Raw genomic sequence first — 20154 nt, forward strand, 5'->3', positions numbered from 1 at the left:
TTGTGTAGATACCTATATAAGTTAACCATTTACGACCGATAAAGTTCAACTTCGGGAGAACATTTGTATGGGTGCTATATGAAATAATGGACCAAAAAATTTACGTACCAAATTTAATCGCAATATCTTCAAAATTGCGACTTGTACTTTGGGTCAGTAATTTCATTCAAATGAAATATGCCACGCCCTCAATTGCCAATATTTTTATCTAATATTTCAGCTACCTTAGTTTCAATGTGTTTACTATTTAAATGGCATTCAAATTTTTGAACTTAACCACTTTACTGAACACAACTTTGTGATATTCGGACATTTATATGGTCAAAATGCAAACAAATTACAATTTTCCTTATACGATTTCAAATCGATATATATATCGATTCCTAGACCTGAGCCAGCGAAACGCCGGGACACGAATAACTTTGTTTAACTATCTAAATTTTCACGGTGGGCAGAATCCCAGCGGATTAGAGCTGTCGAACAGTGTTATTATCGAGATATACATTAGAAGTTTACAATCTACAATAGGCGAAAATTTTCAGAAAATGAGCCAATTTATTTATAAATTGCTTCGACTTTCGACATTTATAGTATTGTTCAATTCACAACTGACGTTGTAAAGTCGTATGAGTTGTAAGTCGTCTGAATCTAAAATAGTTGTACAAATGTTGTTGATAATTTCTATATAAATATTTTGTACAACACCTACAACATTTTTACATATGTTTTTCGAATATTGTATGAAAGTTTAAGTGTTACCAAAAGTTCATATTTTTACATAAACAAAAAAATTAGACAATTTTAGTGTAAAATAATAACCAAACGGTAACACTGAAATCAGTTGATTTATTTAATTTATGAAAAACGATAATTTGTTTTAAATATTTGTCAATTGTTTGCATTTTTACGCAATGCAGATATTAGTTTGCTATTAATACTGAATTTACATAATATTGGACTTTGGAATCTTTTGTTTTAAACTCCTGCTTTTGCCATTTTCAAGACTTGACAAGGTAAGCTTACGATTTGGCGAAAATTGTGTTCACAACCAAAATAGTTGTATCATACAACGTACAACATACAACATACAACTACGTTGTGAATTGGACATATATTTTACATAACATTTAAGATGACGATTGAAATGTACTGTTTAGTTAATATATATATTAGAGTGACAGCCGATTTTTTTTAGATTTCAAAGAGTGCCGGGTGGAATATTGTGACACTAGGCCTAAAAGTTAAGTGCTGAAAATTTGTGCCAAATCGGACAACGATATCTGGACGCGCATCGAGGTCAAAGTTCAGATACATATATACAAAATTTTACTATTTATGCGAAGGTGAAACTCGTTAACATTCTGCATTGTTTTCTAGAAATATGTAGATTTATTTATATTAATGATGCGTCAATGACCCAAATGAAAAGATAGCGAAATGTTATTTATTTTTGGGCCGATTTTAATGAAACTTGAAGATAATATAACAAAAAGTCCATAATTTAAAATAACAACAGAAAAATTAAAATTAACCCTTAGCAGCACTTGGGGTCCAAATTACCCTTAACTTTTAAAATCACGAAAAATACAGCCATTTTGACCCTAAGTGCCCTTAAAGGTTAAAATTCATTTTTGCACTGTTGTTGTAAATGTTAGAACCCAATGTATATTTTCCTCAAGTTTCATTAAAATCGGCCCAAAAATATATAAGATTTCGCTATCTTTTCATTAGAAATTCCAAATATTGAAAAATTTGACCTTTGACCTTCACGGTTTAAAGGTTAACGTTTATGGATTTTAGTAAAACTTTCAGGCCATATTTAGAATAACCAAAACTATAATACTATGAATAGGTTTTACTTAAAATTTATAACAGTAACGAAATTGGGCTGATTCGCCAAAATATGGACAAAAAATAGTTTTCCTTGAAAATCGCAAAATTTAAATCGCAGGTACGGAAAAACTGTAAAAAACCCTATTATGATCTCAATAAATCCCAATGTAATGATCAAAAAATTCTAAAATTAGTTTAACAAAATTTTTAAAAATTTGAAAATGGAGATTCGAATAAGCCACAACTCAACTCAACAACTCATATACAAGTTAATACGGATATATTTTAAATAAAAATTAGATTTTATTTTAATTTTTCTCGAAATATGTAAATTATTTTTCTTAAATTTCTTGTTCAAGTGGCCTGAGACACATTAATGGTCTGGCGAATTTGTAATAACTTTAAAATTTATTAACCAAATTTTGTCATTTATATCTCATTACAACGATAATTACGTACATATTTCGATTCTTTTGCAAAAATATTTATTTTGTAGCAAAATTTTTACAAAAATTAAAAAGTTTGAATTTTTTCCGAATTTTGGCGATAATACAGTTTTTGGGTCATTTTGACCCAAAGGAGATACAGGGTTAATTTCCAAAAAAAAATTAATGTAATATTCATTATTATAAATAAATCTATATACATATTTCTGGAAAACAATGCAGAGAGTTTCACCTATTTATTTCATATAAATAGTAAAATATTGCATATATCTGAACTTTGATCTTGATGCGCGTCCAGAAATCGTTGTCCGATTTGGCTCAAATTTTCAGCATTTAACTTTTAAGCCTAGTTTCACAATGTTCCACCCGGCACTCTTCAACATTTTAACAAACAATTTTTTCCATACAACTTATTGTCACTCTTGTCAGTGTAAAGGTCATATGAACGGTTTCTAATCGGAAAAAATGTTCCGGGAATTTAGAAATTCCAGGGAAATATTTGCCGGGAATATCTTTTTAAGCTATCTTCCTAAAGTTACAGTATTATTTCTGCATTGATACAACAGATTTATTCTGATTACTATTGACACCGAAGAATTACGATTTATATAAACGAATTTTTATCAACCCAACTAAAAATTTTCATTCAGATGACATTCGTTTATTTAGAGTGAATCATTTGATTACACTGTGCTAGTTGAAAAAAACTGTCAAGCGGGGCACCCGGTGTCAGATTTGTGTAATCTAGAGGGACTAAAGTCTGAATTTTAAAAACGTGTAAAGATAATTCAATGATTTTTGAAACACAGGTTTTCTAAGATTTGATACATTTTTGGAGAAAAATTTGAGGTGGGCGTGGCAATATTACGCCTACCTCCCATACAAATGTTAAAATCAAAATTTTAATATTAATACCATACACCACCAAGTTTGGAGGGTATAGTGGGTTATGTTTGCTGATGTTTGTAATGTAAAAAAGTATTGTCCCAACATTCACCTTAGAGTATACCAACCTGCTCAGGATCACTTTCTGAGTGTATTTAGCGATGTCTGTCCGCCCGTCTGTCCGTCCATATAAACCTTGTAATCAAACTACAGTTCGCAATTTCGAAGATAATTCGAAAAATTTTGGTACAAGCTTTTATATTGCCATAAGGACGAAGCTTATTCAATTTGGTTAGAATCGGTTCATTATTTCTCCTAGCCTCCATACGATTGCCCTATCTGAAAATAGTAAAACTCTCATAAATATCTTAGTTATATAGATATCCAAACCAAATTCAGCACAAATAAGTTAAATAAGCCAAACTCGCACTCGACGATCGGTCCATAATTTGTCATAGCCCCCATATAAGGCCCACTTTCGAAAATCTCTTTAACTAGCATAAATTTCTTAAAAATATTGGTATTGCAATAAAATTTAACACAAATAAGTTATATATATGGGGCATTTCACGTCAAGTGAACCAACTTTTGAAATCGATGTCTTCCGATCGGGATATTCTATTGGATAGTAATTCAGACACCATTTTTCAACAAGATCGGTCAAGAACTCTCTGAGTTATAGGAGGTCAAAATTTGACATTTTGGCCAAACAGGTGTTTTTTTTTTATCCATATAACTTATTACCTATTGTTCTTAGCAAAATGTGTCCCAAATAGTTTAGATAGCTATTTATGCAATCTTTCGAAAAAAAAAATTAAAAAAATTTAATAAAATATTTTTGATTTTTTTTTTTTAAATCAAAAATATTTTTGACTTTTTTTTTCAAAATGGGCCCTTTTTATTTTTTTTTATTTTTTTTAAGAAAGCTTAGGTCTTTTCCTAAGCGACCTATATGGTCGCTTAGTGGGATGCGAGTGGGATATCTATCAAAAAAATATTTTGTAACTCAAGATTTAAAATTTTTGAATTTTTTTGCAAAATCAAAAACTTTGTTGACTTTTTTTAAAAAAATGGACCCATTTTTTAATTTTTTTTTTTTTGCTCAGAAGAAAGCTTATGTGTTTTCCTTTAACACTCTTTTTGTCGCTTAGTGGGATGCGTGTGGGATATCTATAAAAAAAATGTTTTGTAACTCAAGACATACAATTTTTTACCTTTTTTTGAAAAATCAAAAACCTTTTTGACTTTTTTTCCAAAATTTTTAATTAATTTTTTTTTTCTCAAAAGAAAGCTTAGGTCTTTTCCTTTAAAACCTTTTATATTTATATTTATATAATAACTATTTTTACACTTAATTTATGAAGTTTTTAAATTTTCAAATATCCATACTTTTATCCTCCTTATTTGTCACCTTTATTAGCTGCTTTTTTTGTCAATCCTTTCTTGGCGTTATTAGATTCAGCTACTGAATTCGATCTTGATGAGAGCACTGGAGGCTATACTTCGCTGCATTTCTTTTGAGGTTTGCTCCAATACCATCACATGCTCCTTTACCATGAGCAGTAGGATGAAAATGCCACTCAGCTGGCATTCCAAAATCTTTTTCATGAGCTGTAAGATTTGCGAAGCTACTTTTGTTTTTAAAATGTTGACGAGCTCCGTCCGAAACGTAGTATACCTTTTCTACTGTAAATTTTGATTTTAGATAATTTAGTATTATCTTCTGGTACTCATAAACTGCAACGGTGTCATGTTTTAAATCGTCGGATATGATTGCCATACTTTTGTGTTCCAGGTTTTCTTCTTTCATGTAGTAAATAACTACTGTGAATATAGTTGCTTGGTCGTTATTGAAGTGGAATGCTTGTATGGAATCCTGAAGAACATATTTATAGTTCTCTGCGAAATCAAATGAAATAATGAATTCACCAGACTTCAAATGTGTTTTCAAGTCCTTGAAGAATGACCACTGCTCTTTGACTAAAAAGTCATGGGTTCTCAAATTTAGCAATCCTCTACACAGTTCTTCCACAAAATCATCCACATTTAAAATTATGGTTTTCAGTGTGCATCTTTCAGTCTGAAGCCAAGATTCAAATTTTAACTCCTCAATACATTCTCGATCAAAAGAGTTGATTAAATTTTCTTGCTTTTCGTTGAGACGTTCCAAACTCAGTCATTGTTTTTGCAGAACTCCATGTTCTTGGAGCAAGCGTGAGAAGTTGAATTCTTTCAGCTTAACTCTGTGACGTTTTGTATTTCTCTTTTATTTGTTCAAGAACTTCTACTGCATCCTTATGGTATTGGTTTCGACACTCATTCGTTGAATTTGAAAAGTTAGAATAACCATCATCATCAACAGTTCTGTCTTCATTCTCGGAATTACTTTTGTCTTCATCTGGAATAACTTCAACGCAAGGCTCATTACTATTCAAATTCGGTAATTCGTTCAACTTTCCGAGCTCTTTCCTGCATGATCCACAAATTTTCAATCGTTTTGACAGCGTAGGGAATTTTTTTAATAAGCCGTCGGAAATATTTCGCATATCTGATGATCTGTGCTTCATTTTGTTAAAGGGATTAAAACAAAAAGACGAATAAATTTCATTTTCAACCTTAGCCTTTTTAGAAGTCGTAGACATTTTGAATTTTGTAAGTATTTATGTAAATAACACACGTCTTAACATTAACGCTGTTTCTAAAAAACTGATTTCCGTATGTCTTCAGAATGACAATAAATAGTTTTTTAAGATCATATAGGTAGTACGTTTTAATGAAAGAGTCTAAAATCTTTTATTAGGGTCAAGAAGGGCTTACATACTAAAGTACCTAGTTTAACCAAATGTTACAAATAATAATAAAAATAAAACACCATATAAATAACCTACCTGTCAACTTCTACCTCTCCACCCACTTCTTAAAGTCAAATGTCATAAAATAATAAATAAACTGGTACTTCGGAGAAGGGCCATAAAATATTTCCACTTGATTCCAAAAATTTGTTTCTGGGGCACCTGATATTTTAACAATGAAAATCACGTGCGCTGAAAACTACTTCTAGGATTGACTAAAAAAGCCGCAAGATACAAAACTCAGACAAATTTTGGGGGTGGAAAATTAATAGCGGTCGGCCTCATATTGCACCCCTCCAGTGGCTATTATCGGTCAGTTGTGGTTTTTATTTTTAAGGTTTTAGAAACACTTACACACAAATATGAAAAAAATCAATTTAAAAACATTTGTCTTGAGTTACAAAACATTTATTTTGATAGATATCCCACTCGCATCCCACTAAGCGACCAAAAAGGTTTTAAAGGAAAAGACCTAAGCTTTCTTTTGAGAAAAAAAATTAATAAAAAAAGAGTCCATTTTAGAAAAAAAAAGTCAAAAAGGTTTTTGATTTTTCAAAAAAAAGTAAAAAATTGTATGTCTTGAGTTACAAAACATTTTTTTTATAGATATCCCACTCGCATCCCACTAAGCGACAAAAAGGGTGTTAAAGGAAAACACATAAGCTTTCTTCTGAGCAAAAAAAAAAAATTAAAAAATGGGTCCATTTTTTTAAAAAAAGTCAACAAAGTTTTTGATTTTGCAAAAAAATTCAAAAATTTTAAATCTTGAGTTACAAAATATTTTTTTGATAGATATCCCATTCGCATCCCACTAAGCGACCATATAGGTCGCTTAGGAAAAGACCTAAGCTTTCTTAAAAAAAATAAAAAAAAAAATATAAAAAGGGCCCATTTTGAAAAAAAAAGTCAAAAATATTTTTGATTTAAAAAAAAAAATCAAAAATATTTTATTAAATTTTTTTAATTTTTTTTTTCGAAAGATTGCATAAATAGCTATCTAAACTATTTGGGACACATTTTGCTAAGAACAATAGGTAATAAGTTATATGGATAAAAAAAAACACCTGTTTGGCCAAAATGTCAAATTTTGACCTCCTATAACTCAGAGAGTTCTTGACCGATCTTGTTGAAAAATGGTGTCCGAATTACTATCCAATAGAACTAACATTGGTGCAAATTTCATCGCGGAAGACATCGATTTCAAAAATTGGTTCACTTGACGTGAAATGCCCCATATGCAAAAGTCATTTCGTAAACAAAAGTCTACAACTTTGTCGTTTCCAGTACTAATACTTCCACATATAAAATCGAAAACACGGTCATGTCTTTTTGCTTTGTTGAAAGCCAAATTTCGAAAATTTCACTACAAACAACTTGTTTGGTCATGATGCTTTTATGGGTCAAAATTTTCCGGGGGTCAATTGAGGTGGATTTTCTTTTTTGTTTCTAGAAATAGAAAGGATGGTAAACACTATAGTAAAAAAATTTCACTGAACTCTATAACTTTTTTTCTATTGAAAACTTAAAATTAATAAAAAAAAATCTTACCTTCAATGGTATTGCATTCCTTTACAATGCAATGAAACTTTTATGTAGTAAAAATATTGTAGTCTAATATTCCAAAAAATTTTTAAAAAAATATCAAAAAGCAACAAAATGATTATTTTTATAAAGAACTATTAAGAATGTTTAAGGTCAATAAATCATCTCACTTTCTGATACCATTATATTGTTGTTGTTTACACATTTTGTTTTCAAACTTGTTTTTATAAATACCGGGGTTGTTGTTTATTGTACTCAATAAATTTGTTTTTAAAAAGGGAGTTTTGTTTTTTTAATTAAATCCCGCTAAAACAATGAAATCTGACACTGTGCGGTGGGTGGAAATCGGGTACGCTGATTTCAGTGATGCTAACCTTTTTTTTAGGTTAGCTCGTATTTTCGAGATATTCGCGTAACTCAAAAACGATTTAGTTCATTGAATAATCTGAAAAACCCAAAATTCCGCAATAAAATTACCTTTTTTTAATACCGCAATAAAATTAATTTTTTTTTTGGCAAACAAAAATTATTTTTTTAGCAAAATATCGAATTTTTTCTTTTTTAAAACGACATGACTAATTAAGCGTATAGAAAATAAAGTTCCAAACAAAAATGCTCTAAATGATTAAAATTTGTCCACAACTATTGATTTTATAAACAAAACATAAAGCAAATTAACATTTTTTTCCATATTCTATAAATTTTTTAATTCTTAAAAATTGTATACATTTTTGAAAAGTAGACAAAATTTCCTATATATAATATATATGTATATCTTATCTTTTCCACTAGTGAAATTTATGGATTCAAAATCAATAACAAACAGAAAATATACAGAATCTTGCCGTTATGTAAAAACGGCACTGCATTGCCGACTCATGCAGTACTAAACATAGAAGAACACTGCACGATGTAGCTAATTACTACGAGTTATGTATCTTATCTTTTGTGAAGAAAATTAAAAGTTGTGGACAGATTTTAATAATTTAGGGTTTGTTTTATTTGGAACTCTGTTGCATTTTCCAATTCCAAAACCAAAAATTTCGAAATATTTCCAAAAAATGAATTTTTTTTTGCCAAAAAAAATTATATTTCTAAAACGGCGAAGATTTAAAACGTGTTAGGCTTTAGTTAAAGGTAATTTTATTGCGAAATTTCAGGTTTTTTAAGTTTATTCAAGAAACTAAACCAGTTTAGAGTTACGCGAATATATGTTGTCCAACCTCCTCCATTTTCGAAATAACGGTATATCTCGAAAATACGAGCTAACCTAAAAAAACGGTTAGCAATACTGAATTCAGCGTACCCGAATTAGTTTAACCCACTGGGTGCCCTTCTTGACAGAAAAAATGTGTCAATTTCGTGCACAGTGTTATCACAAACAACATTCATAAAATTAAAATTTATTTGTTGTTTTCAATATAAAATAAGAAAGAAAATGTTCGTTCGCATTTAGTGAACCAGGCCCATAAAGTATTTCTGCAAGGCATTTACGAAATTTTTTTTTAATTTTTATCTTTGACATTTATTAGACCCCTTTCACACTAGGCAATTTAGTTGCGCAAGTCTCTTGTCCAACAACAAAACAAAAAAAAATTCTTCTCCTTAATCCGACATTACCTCTGGCATCTACAAACACCGGAGACTTGCGCAACTAAATTGCATAATGTGAAAGGGTCTTACAGTCGGTTCTTAAATTATGATATATCAATGTTTTTGTCTCGAGAAGACCAATTTTTTGCTCTAAGGGACATTGACCTCAAGTATCCCGTATCACTTTTTTCACCACCCTAATGTCATAAAATTAAAGCTCGCAAGAATTCATTAAACTTTTGCTAAAGTTTAATTTAATTATACAAAAAGAATTACAAAAATTAAGGAAAATATGTATAATGTTTGAAATTTTAATCAAGCATCAGTTTAATGCCTAATATAAAATTAAAACAAAACGAAAAATACGATTTTGAATAAAAAATTATGTTGTAAACTTCATATATTGTGCTGTTATTATATTTTTCTTAAGTTTAATCAAAATCGTTCCAAAAATATATAACATTTCGCTATCTTTCCAATAGAAATTCCAAATATTGAAAAATTTTACTTTTGACCTTCACGATTAAAGGTTTAACGTTTTCCAATTTTAGTAAAACTTTCAGAGTATATTTAGAATTATCTGGACTATAATATTTTCAATAGGTTCTACTTAGAATTCATAACAGTAAGGAAATTCAGCTCATTCGCCAAAATATGGTCAATTAATTTGTTTTGTTATAGGAGATATTTTCATATTTTGTTTTTCATATTTTTATTCCCTATTATATTCTCAATAAATCCCAAATGAGATGATCAAAAAATTCTGCAACTTGTTTAACAAAATTTTTAAAAAATTTAAAATTGAGTTTTGAAACTGCCGTTCAAAATTTTTACAAAAACAAACATTGTTATACCCTACACAACCATAGTGGGGAGGGTATTATGCGTTTGTGCAGATCGACTCAGAATCACTTTCTGAGTCGATTAAATTTCGGCCCAAATAAATGTTTAATTCATATAGGTATCTACACAAATATCGCTCCAAATAAGTTTTATATATACATACATAAATCATGTCACCTAATTTTATGATGATCGGTTCATAATTAGTCATAGCTCTTCCGAAAATCACTTAAACGAGCATAAATCTCTTGAAAATGTTGGTAAACATATACAATTCAACACGAATATAGACATAAATAACATGACCTAATTTTAGAATGATCGATCCATAATTAGTCATAGCTCCCAATAATGCACTCTTCCGAAAATCATTTCCCTTGTAAATGCATCTCAAAACTTCAGAGGGCTTGCGGCACGGCACGTCTTACAACCGATTTACCTAAAAATTTTTCAGGATGATTTTTTTACCAATGTTCACCAAACTGGGAGGTGAGACTGTCCAAAATCCAACTTTTGTTTATGCCCGAATATACTCTCTTACTTGTTTTATTTAACATTTTATTAAAATATTCATAAAATTACTTTTAATGATCTAAAAAATACTTTGTTGCTTCTTCAGATATTCCACATGTGTGATGAGGAGAGCAATCGAATACCTCATCTGTGTGCCAACGAGACATCTTTCAATCAGGAATATCGTATTTGTGATTGGGATTACAATTTCAACTGTACGGAATCACCTGTAAGTATTTATCGTGTGCTAATTGAACTAAGATTTAACAAATTGATTGCACTCTTTCAGAAATGGTTTTATCTGAACGAACTAACCTATGCCACAGAACCACCAGATGAAGATGAAGACTACTAGCAATAATTTTAAACGAATCTGCATTATTCCACTTAATGATGATGAAGATCCATGTTCCAATATTCGTATGTAATGTTTGTTTTAATTTTTTATTTTTGTTGTCATCTAGAATGATGTGGAATATTGATGTCAACGATTATTGATTAATGTTGCGGTAATGTTCGACCAAACTCCTGCTTTTTCTGTTATATTTAAAATGTATTAAGAGATTCTTCTGTTAACTTTATTTTCAAAATTATAATTAAAGTTGTAAAATATTTTATAATATTCTAAACTATTATTCTAATATACAAATACATATAATTTACTTCTTCTAATCGTCTGTTCTATAATGAATTGTGTTAAATTAATTAATTTGTAAATGTTTAATAATTGATGTATGTATCTATATGTAAATTGTTTATTTAAAAATGTACAAGAGCTGTAAGTTGTTTTAAATTTTGTTGATATTTTAGCTAATAAAATGTGTTAAATATTTTTATACTGTTATAAAAATACATAATAAACGTACAATAAATTGACTGATTATCTGTTTTATTTTTTTTTTCATTTCATTATATTTATTTTGAAACCATTAACAAATGAAATTTAAAAATATCTCCTACGTTAATTAAAGTTATATTTTTTAGAGTCTGATCAAAGGCTTGTCCGAACCGAACATAATATTCGGCCTTATCCGAAATTAACCGAAACTTATTTAATGTACATACTACCAATTTTTTAAATAATTTAATGCTCTAAAATATAAAGCATGTTTCACTATTACAGTTTCCCGGATAATTTTATTCCCGGACAATTTTATAAAATTGTGTAATTTTATTTAAAAAAAAAAAGTAAAACAATACATTACAATTCCATTGTATTAACATAAAACAAATTAAACATATGGTAAGAATGTTCGTTACAATAAAATAAAATATTATTTCATAGAAATAATGTTATATGTATGTTCGTCATAGAACTATTTTTTAAAAAAATGATTTTTCAAAATAACTACCTCCGATAAAACTATTTCGCTTTCGACTGATGTTGGCTTTATCATTAGTAAAGCATTATAAAGAGAATATAATTTTTTTTGTACTACATATTGCTACTTGATTCAAATATAGCTAATTCCCGCCTAAAAAGACTTTCAGCATTTGATTTTTAGGGTTTACTTTGGCAATATAGATTGCATATTCTGGTTTGTTGTTAAAATTTTGCTCCATTTGTATTTCGGAAACAAATGGAGCAAAATTTTTAAAATCACGAAATAGGACTTTTAAGTCATAAATGTCTGATTTATATACGTAGGTATCTTTATAAATTTTCCCACAAATATGTACATAAGTCTTATTTATAAACAAATCACATTTAATATTTTTTGTGGATCAATCCATAATTGATCGATCATAGCTCCCATTTCTGAAAATCATTTCAACGAGCATAAATCTTTTAATAATGTTGGTATCTACATAAAATTATACACAATTAAGGTTCATATAGAAAGAAATCAAGCGACCTAACTTCACGACGATCGGTCAATAATTGGTCGTAGCTCCCATAAAAGGTCCACATTCACGACAGCAGGCTACCGACTACAAGCTGTCAAAAATACAATACATGTGTGTATATGAAAATTATTATTTTTACGATAACACGGCTACACGACCACCGTTGCCGCTGTAGCCAAGTTTAACTAATTTATATTTTCGTAGGCGGCAATGCTTACAGCAAAATATGCAAAAATATGCTTTTATTGGTAAAATATGCAATAATCGATAACAAAATACTTAAAATGTTTTGAAATGGATAAATACCTTATGTACGTCCCCATAGAAATAGGAATTACAAGAAAAAACATGTATGTATTTGTATACAACTACAAAATAAAAACTATAAGGGTATTTAAAAAAATGGAAAATTACACTCTGTTTTTTTTACATTTCAAAAAACAAATACAAGAAAAAATTTCAAAATTTGTTTAAAACAATTCAAAAACTTTTTATTTTCATGTGTATCGGGTATGTATTTATAAATACAAAAATGTCAAGAAAATATAAAATAAAAATAAAGTTTCCAGAAAAATATCAATCAACAAGGAAATAAAATATGTGTAATAATATCGTGTAAACAATAAATGTTTTTTCAAAACGATTTCTTTAAATACCGAAATATTTCAATAATATTTTAAATTTGAAAAGTGTTAATACTCAGTATTGTCGTCTTTAAATACCTTAAGTAGATTTGAAACTTGAGCTAAATTTCCTTTAATTGCATAAATGGAATAATTAACTTACAACCTGTTTTGTATAACCCAATATGTTCCGAATTATTTTGCAAATGGAATTTTGAGTTGTAAATATAACTAAAAATCTGAAAAACTCCATTCTATCTGTTTTTGTAAAGTTTATTTTTTTTTTTTTGAATTGTGAGATTTTCAGTAACAAATGTAAAATTAAACTAAAATATACTATCAGCCCAATTATGAATAAAAATTCCCGGAATTGACAATCAGTTGTATGGAAAAAAAAAGTTTGTTTAAATTTTGAAGAGTGCCGGGTGGAATATTATGACACTCTGGACTCGCATCGAGGCCAAAGTTCAGTTATGTATATGCAAAATTTTACTATTTATGTATATGGAATAAATAGGTGAAACTCGTTAACTTTCTGCATTGTTTTCTAGAAATATGTAGATTTATTTATATTATATTTCAGACATTTTGTCCAATATATTGGACATTTGGATTTTTCCTTTTAAAGTCATGTAGCGTTGACGCAATTGGATAGATTTTTACAGTTAATAGCGTTATCAAAATAGTGTTTACTAGATTGTATATATATGTGATTTAAACATCTAATTTTTCATTGGTTTTGGTTAAATTAAGCTATTTTCATAAGTACGTCAGCGTTCTATAAGAATGTGTTAGACATAGTAATATTCTTTTTTAAAAGGATAATTACATTATTTTAAGCTCTAAGAAAAGCGTGTAAGTATTAATTGAGTATTAGTTTAGATATTTGTGTATTAATTGCAATTAATTACATTAATTTTTTAAATTTTATTTATGAGATACATATCATTTAAGAAAATTCGCCCAATATATTTGACTTCATCTGGCAGGCACGTGTGACGATTTACCTGTAATTTGACTTCATATTCTTAATTAGCAGCCTCAAATTAGCCTACACTGAAATTTTCAGTTTTTTATCTCAACTTATTCTATTTAATGTCTGAAAGGGTTAATGAATATGACATACAATTTTTTTGGAAATTAACCCTGTATCTCCTTTGGATCAAAATTAATATTTTTGCTACTAAATAAAAACTTTTGCAATTGAATGCAAAAATTTGGTTAAAAAATGTTAAAGTTATTACAAATTCGCCAGACCCTTAACGTGTCTCAGGCAACTTGAACAAGAAATTTAAAAAAAAAATTAACATATTTCGAGAAAAATTTAAATAAAAGCTAATTTTTATTTAAAATATATCAGTATTTACTTGTGTATGAGTTTTTGTCTTCGTAGGATACCGTTAACCTATTCGCATGCAACTTTTTCAAACGAACATCTGGCAACACAGATGTAACCATACTTTTCACAAAAGTTGTGAAATAAATGATTTTGTATCACCCTGTTGTTTCAATTTCCAAGTTTCTTCACGTAGTGACTCCTATGTCGATCAAGTTTAATGGCGCCGTTAAAAGGAGTTCACGTGCTGCGGCGGATTTGATTTGACAGTATTAAGGTCCGCCAGATTTTCCAATTTGTATCTGATATTTAAAACATTTCCACAAAATTAAAATTTTTAATTTAACCTTATTAAGAAATGTATAGAAATGCGATGAAGATTATTTAATGACTTTCTTTGCAAAAATCAATACGTTTACAGATAAAAAATATATGTACGTAAACAAAATAAAACATACGCACTATACATTCACACCAGGGATGGCAAATGGAATTAAAAAATTTTACCAATCAGCATTAAAAATTGTACTTTCTCGATAGTAATTGTAACAAAACTAGGGTTCTTAGGCGAGGCAGCTTGCATTTTAATAATTCTTTGGTGTTGACAGCTCTCATATTTATAAACATAAACACGTTAAAATGTTGGCCAGCTCTCTTTTAGTTAAGGAGTTACAGGAATTTAAAGTCAATATATATATGTAATAGTAAATTTCTCATATATTTAGAAAATAACCTGATCATTATGGGTATCATTGAATAGTGCTTCAAAATAATATTGTTACGTTTTAACCTTTTCAAAACGTTTGTTTATTTTCTTTAAATAAACCGGATACTTTTGATTGCAAATAAAAGCCGTTTAGTAGTTTAAAAATTGTAACAATTCTTTATTTATTTAAAATGTACAACAACCACAGAATTAAATAGTCACTCAATGTTTTTTACACTCGTTCATAAATTCGCAGAAATACAGACACACTTTATAATATATACGAATTCACAGGAAAATACAGCACACTCTAATACCATGTTCACACGACGGCATTATTCGTCATTCACGCTCTCATTCGTCATTCAACCCCCAATTACGAACTGAATTACATGATTCGTCATACAAAATTTCAAGTGCGAATTACCTTGTTCGTACGTAATTCAGTTTGAATTACCTTATGAATTACGAACGAATGACTGTCATCTCTAATTTTTATCGATTATTTATGTATAATAATCAGCTGTCCAAACAAAACAAAATAAAGAAAAAGATTTTTGTATTAAATAAATAAATTAAAAGAAATAAAAAGTCTGATTAAAGTTAAATTCATTTGTAGAAGTAGCAGCTCTGCCATTCTTTCAGCCCACACCTCTAATAAAGCCCGCTCGCTGCCCTGGTCCCACTTGCTTGCACTTTTTCTTTTTTCTAATAATGAAAATAATAATTAAATTATATTTTTTTAATTAATAATGCTACAATTTTATGTTTTTACTTACCTTTTTTATCCATTGCCAAATTACAAATTTAAAATTCGCACCAAACAAACAAAATAAACAAAAAAACAAGAAGAAGAAATAAATAAATGTCAAACTGAATTACGAATGTTGTCGTGTAAACAGGTTGATTCGCAATCGTAATTCAAAACGCGAATTAAGTAATTCAGACTGCCGTGGAAACATGGCATAAGGCACTCAGTTGATGTTTATTCAAATAGCGTCTCTGATCAACTAACTAATAACTGCAACCTCTGCCATTATTTATAACACTGCCATCTGCACTCTAGATTTCTCTTTAACTGTCTAGAGCCATGGTAGGCGTTCATATTGTTCAGGTTACGATGATTTTCGTCAAACAACCCGAATGTGAACAAAAGATCGTAAAAATACACACAATTCATTCAGTTTCTTGATGTTGTTGTGGATATTTTCTTTTTTACCAAAAAGAGCACACAAATTAAATGGCTCTTTTTGCCTACCAATGGTCTAGAGCATTGGTAGGCAAAAAGAGGCATTTAATGTTTGACGAAAATCATCGTAACCTGAACAATATGAACGCCTTCCATGGGTCTAGAGGTTTCTAATACATACCCCATCTGTGGTGTACTTTCAACAATGTTCTTTAACTGAATATTCGAATTCGAATATACGGTCGCAGCAAAAAGCGTTGCCAACTTACGATCAATAGTCAACTGAAAGCTTTTATTCAATGTTAATAATGCCCACAGATATGTTAAAGTTTGGGCACTGATATTTGAAAGCATTATGTAACTTTAAATCAGCCGTTAAAATCGTTATATTTGAATTCAAGTACAATTTCGTAACAATCTTTATATATATAATTCTTCTGTACGTGTGTTAGTAACTAAACTCCTCCTTAACGGCTGGGCCGATGTCGATGAAATTTGTTGTGTGTGTTTGAGTGGGTCCTTGGATGGTTTAGATTCACAATTGACCTATATAGGAACTATATGGGCACGGCACCTCCCATACAAAGTAAAAATTTATTATTGCATATCTGGAATACTATTATAGTGGGAGTCTTCAAACTTTGTGTGAACTATGGCAGAACAACGTTTGCCGGGACAGCTAGTATGATATATAATATTGTACTGTTCATTGTGAAATATATATATATATAACAAGTAAGAGTGCTATATTCGGCTATGCCGAATCTTATATACCCTTCACCTTTGTTGTGGATGCATTATTATTTTTTATAATTAGTATATAGGTATGTATGTACATTGCCCACTTTCAGCGTACAGCATCCTAAATTTATCAAGAACACAAAACAACAACAACGCCAAACGAAACAGAACACCAAAAGAAAAAACAAAAACAAAATACGCAAGGCAATGAAACCAACACACATCCAAACATACGTTTAATTGTATAAAAAACAACAACAACGCCAAAAGAAACAAAACACAAAAAAAAAACAAAATACGCAAAGCTTGCACATCCAACCATACGTTTTGTTGTTTTTTTGTCAAAGCATGCAATACATTGTGTTTTTTGATGAAATTTTCAGAGGTTGTCTCGGATTTTTGCTCATATCTCCGTTATTTATGGACGGATTTTGCTGATTTTAAATAGCAAAATTCTCGAAAGTATGTCTGACAGAATTGTTGAAGATTTGGATCCCGGAGATATCTGGGGCCTTCAGAAAATTGATTTCAACAGACAGACAGACGGACATGGCTTAATCGACTCCGCTATCTATAAGGATCCAGAATATATATACTTTATAGGGTCGGAAATGAAAAATGTAGAAATTACAAACGGAATGACAAACTTATATATACCCTTCTCACGAAGCTGAAGGGTATAAAAATATATATGACAGTACTTCAGAAAATTTTGATATACAGAGAAAGTGATATTAGCGAAGCTGGTATTCGATACGCCGGCAATACAGAAAATATGATTATTAACAGAAAAATATTATTAAAATATAAACTGTTACTGGGATCTTGATTTGTGCCCTTTTATCTTGTATTCAACATATATAAATCCTTCATATTGTGAAATACGCTGATTGAGTGATAACCAGCGTTGATCAATAACTATGGTTTTATAATCGATTGCTCTAACAATCGACATTTTGCTAAAAAGTCAAACATTCGATTACGTTATTAGTTGAAACAAAAAGTCATCTTTTAGAACTTCGAATTATTTAAATTTTTGAATAATTGACATTTGATACTTATGAAAAGTCGACTATTCATCCTAATGAAATGTAGGTTTATTGATCAGAAAAACGCATTTTATTATCGAACAATCGTCTTATAAACCCTATACGTTATCTTAAAAATATTAAAAATTCAACTAACTAAAGTCTAACTAAAAAATTTAATTTTTGTTCAAAAATATTTTATATAAATCTAATGTACTGGTTCCTTAACGGAATATCTGGGGATAAATTCTTATTGTCTGATAGTGTGAAGTAAAGTTTTTTAATTGATGAGTTTTTAATGGAAACATATTATTCAACGAGTTTCTATAGAAATTTTTTGTCGAGTTTTCAATAGAAATCTTTTCAACGAATATTATATCGATTAATTTTCTATAGAAATCTTTTTTTAAAATTAAATTGTTTAATTTTATCATGAAACTTGTAGACTAAGCACTTTCCTACATAAATTTGTACCTAGTTCACCTAATATACATATATATCTACCTTAAATCTTCTCATGAATATAGAAAATGGTTTAGTTGTCATTATACTCTTTTAAAAAATGTGTAAAACTATGTATTTTGAAATAAGTATGATAAGACAATTCTTAACATTTTAAAATTTGTATCAGATAGTATTTTTGGACTGAAAATCAATAAACATATTGTATTTTTTACTCAAAATAGGTTTAACCCCCATTAACATGAAGTCTGGTTATGTATTAACTAATAGTTATACTGTCGGTTAAAAAAAATTTTGTAGGAAAACTGAATTAGTTAACACATAACCAGACTTCGTGATTGATAATGGGGGTAAGTAATATAAAATCAAAATTAAAAATGTAAACATTCAAAATTCCCAAATGTTGTATGAAATGCATATAATGTGTGAATTCCAAAATGTATGTATGCAATGCAACCTTAAAAAGTCGAGCTATTCTTAACGCAACCGTGTAAACTTTGATAATGTTTCATATCGCAAAATGTATGAAAAAGTAAAAACAGACAGTATGATAAGTTTTTTTTTAATTTTAACTACGCGTTTGCATGCTTTGTCTTGACTGCATTGCATACATACATTTTGGAATTCAATCAATATCTCCAAATTTTGTTAAAATCGTTCATTAATTAGCACCGCACCAAATTCTGTCCAGTAAACCAATCATGAAATCCCCAATTTCGGGTGAAATCTGGCAGCACTTCTGGCAATTGTTAATATATGGCATCCTTGTGCTTTAATAGTATTGCCAGTTTTCCCATTTTTTCCCCATATTGACTTTTTTTTGGCAAATTGGGATAACATTTTTGGTTTGGGGATTTGATCATATTGCTGAGGATTAAAAATTAAATGTTTGTTCAGATTTTATTTTTTTAAGATATTAAATATAATGAAATATTTTATAAAGCTGTTTTACTCCTTGCTAAGTATAAAATCTTACTTCGAATAGCATACAAACATTTTTTATGCAGAAAAATCGCAATATATCACTAATATCTTGGAATCTATATTACTTACTGGGTCATTTACCTTAAATTAAAACGTATTATATAGTAGGATCTATTTTTTAAAAAATATCCATTCAAAAAATCATTTTCCCGGAAATTGGTAACGTACTAATAGGTCACGTAATATATCGTTTAAAATCTCACTCATTTGATTTATATATTATCTAAGAAATATATAGTTTCCAAGATATAGGTCAAACATATGGGTGACCGACAAACATTATTTTTGTTTTTATTTGTTAGCAAATAATTATAAAATTGTATGGACTTTTTCAGATTTCGGGCAGTCATTTACTAGGTATTCTGGGGTCTTTTGTCATCTAGAGTGTTCTATTTATAAGGAAGGAGATATGTGTTAATAATATTTTGTCAACAGGTTGTTATAACTAATTGGACATAAAATATAACTTAATTAAAAATTTTCCTACTTTTTGAAAAATATGATAAGAATAAGCCACCATATACAATTTTAGAACTAATGTACAATATATATACAATATTCGAACTTTGAAGGTCCATAATTGGTCATAGCTACGATTTAGTATCGTGTTGAGGATTTTTGGGGATTCAACTACTTTAAATGGGGATGAGGTTTCTGAAATATTGACAACAACGAATGTGTAGAAAAAATTTAGTTATAGCACGTTCGTGATTACAGACGGTTGTTGGTG

The 20154-nt window shown here is 29.2% G+C and overlaps 1 protein-coding gene across 2 annotated transcripts in view; it reads left to right on the plus strand.

The window, feature by feature from the left end:
* The window catches only part of ckd (cracked), a 39046-nt gene extending 27663 nt beyond the window's left edge, over nucleotides 1–11383 (plus strand). For both annotated transcript variants that reach the window (XM_065503570.1, XM_065503569.1), the window contains exons 4-5: nucleotides 10614–10736; nucleotides 10797–11383. In XM_065503570.1, coding sequence (XP_065359642.1) covers nucleotides 10614–10736; nucleotides 10797–10862 — 189 coding nt within the window. In that variant the 3' untranslated portion in view covers nucleotides 10863–11383. The remainder of the gene's footprint in view (nucleotides 1–10613; nucleotides 10737–10796) is intronic.
* The last annotated feature ends 8771 nt before the right edge of the window (nucleotides 11384–20154 follow it).

This window comes from Calliphora vicina, chromosome 3 (genome assembly GCF_958450345.1).
Source record: "Calliphora vicina chromosome 3, idCalVici1.1, whole genome shotgun sequence".
Taxonomy (NCBI): domain Eukaryota; kingdom Metazoa; phylum Arthropoda; class Insecta; order Diptera; family Calliphoridae; genus Calliphora; species Calliphora vicina.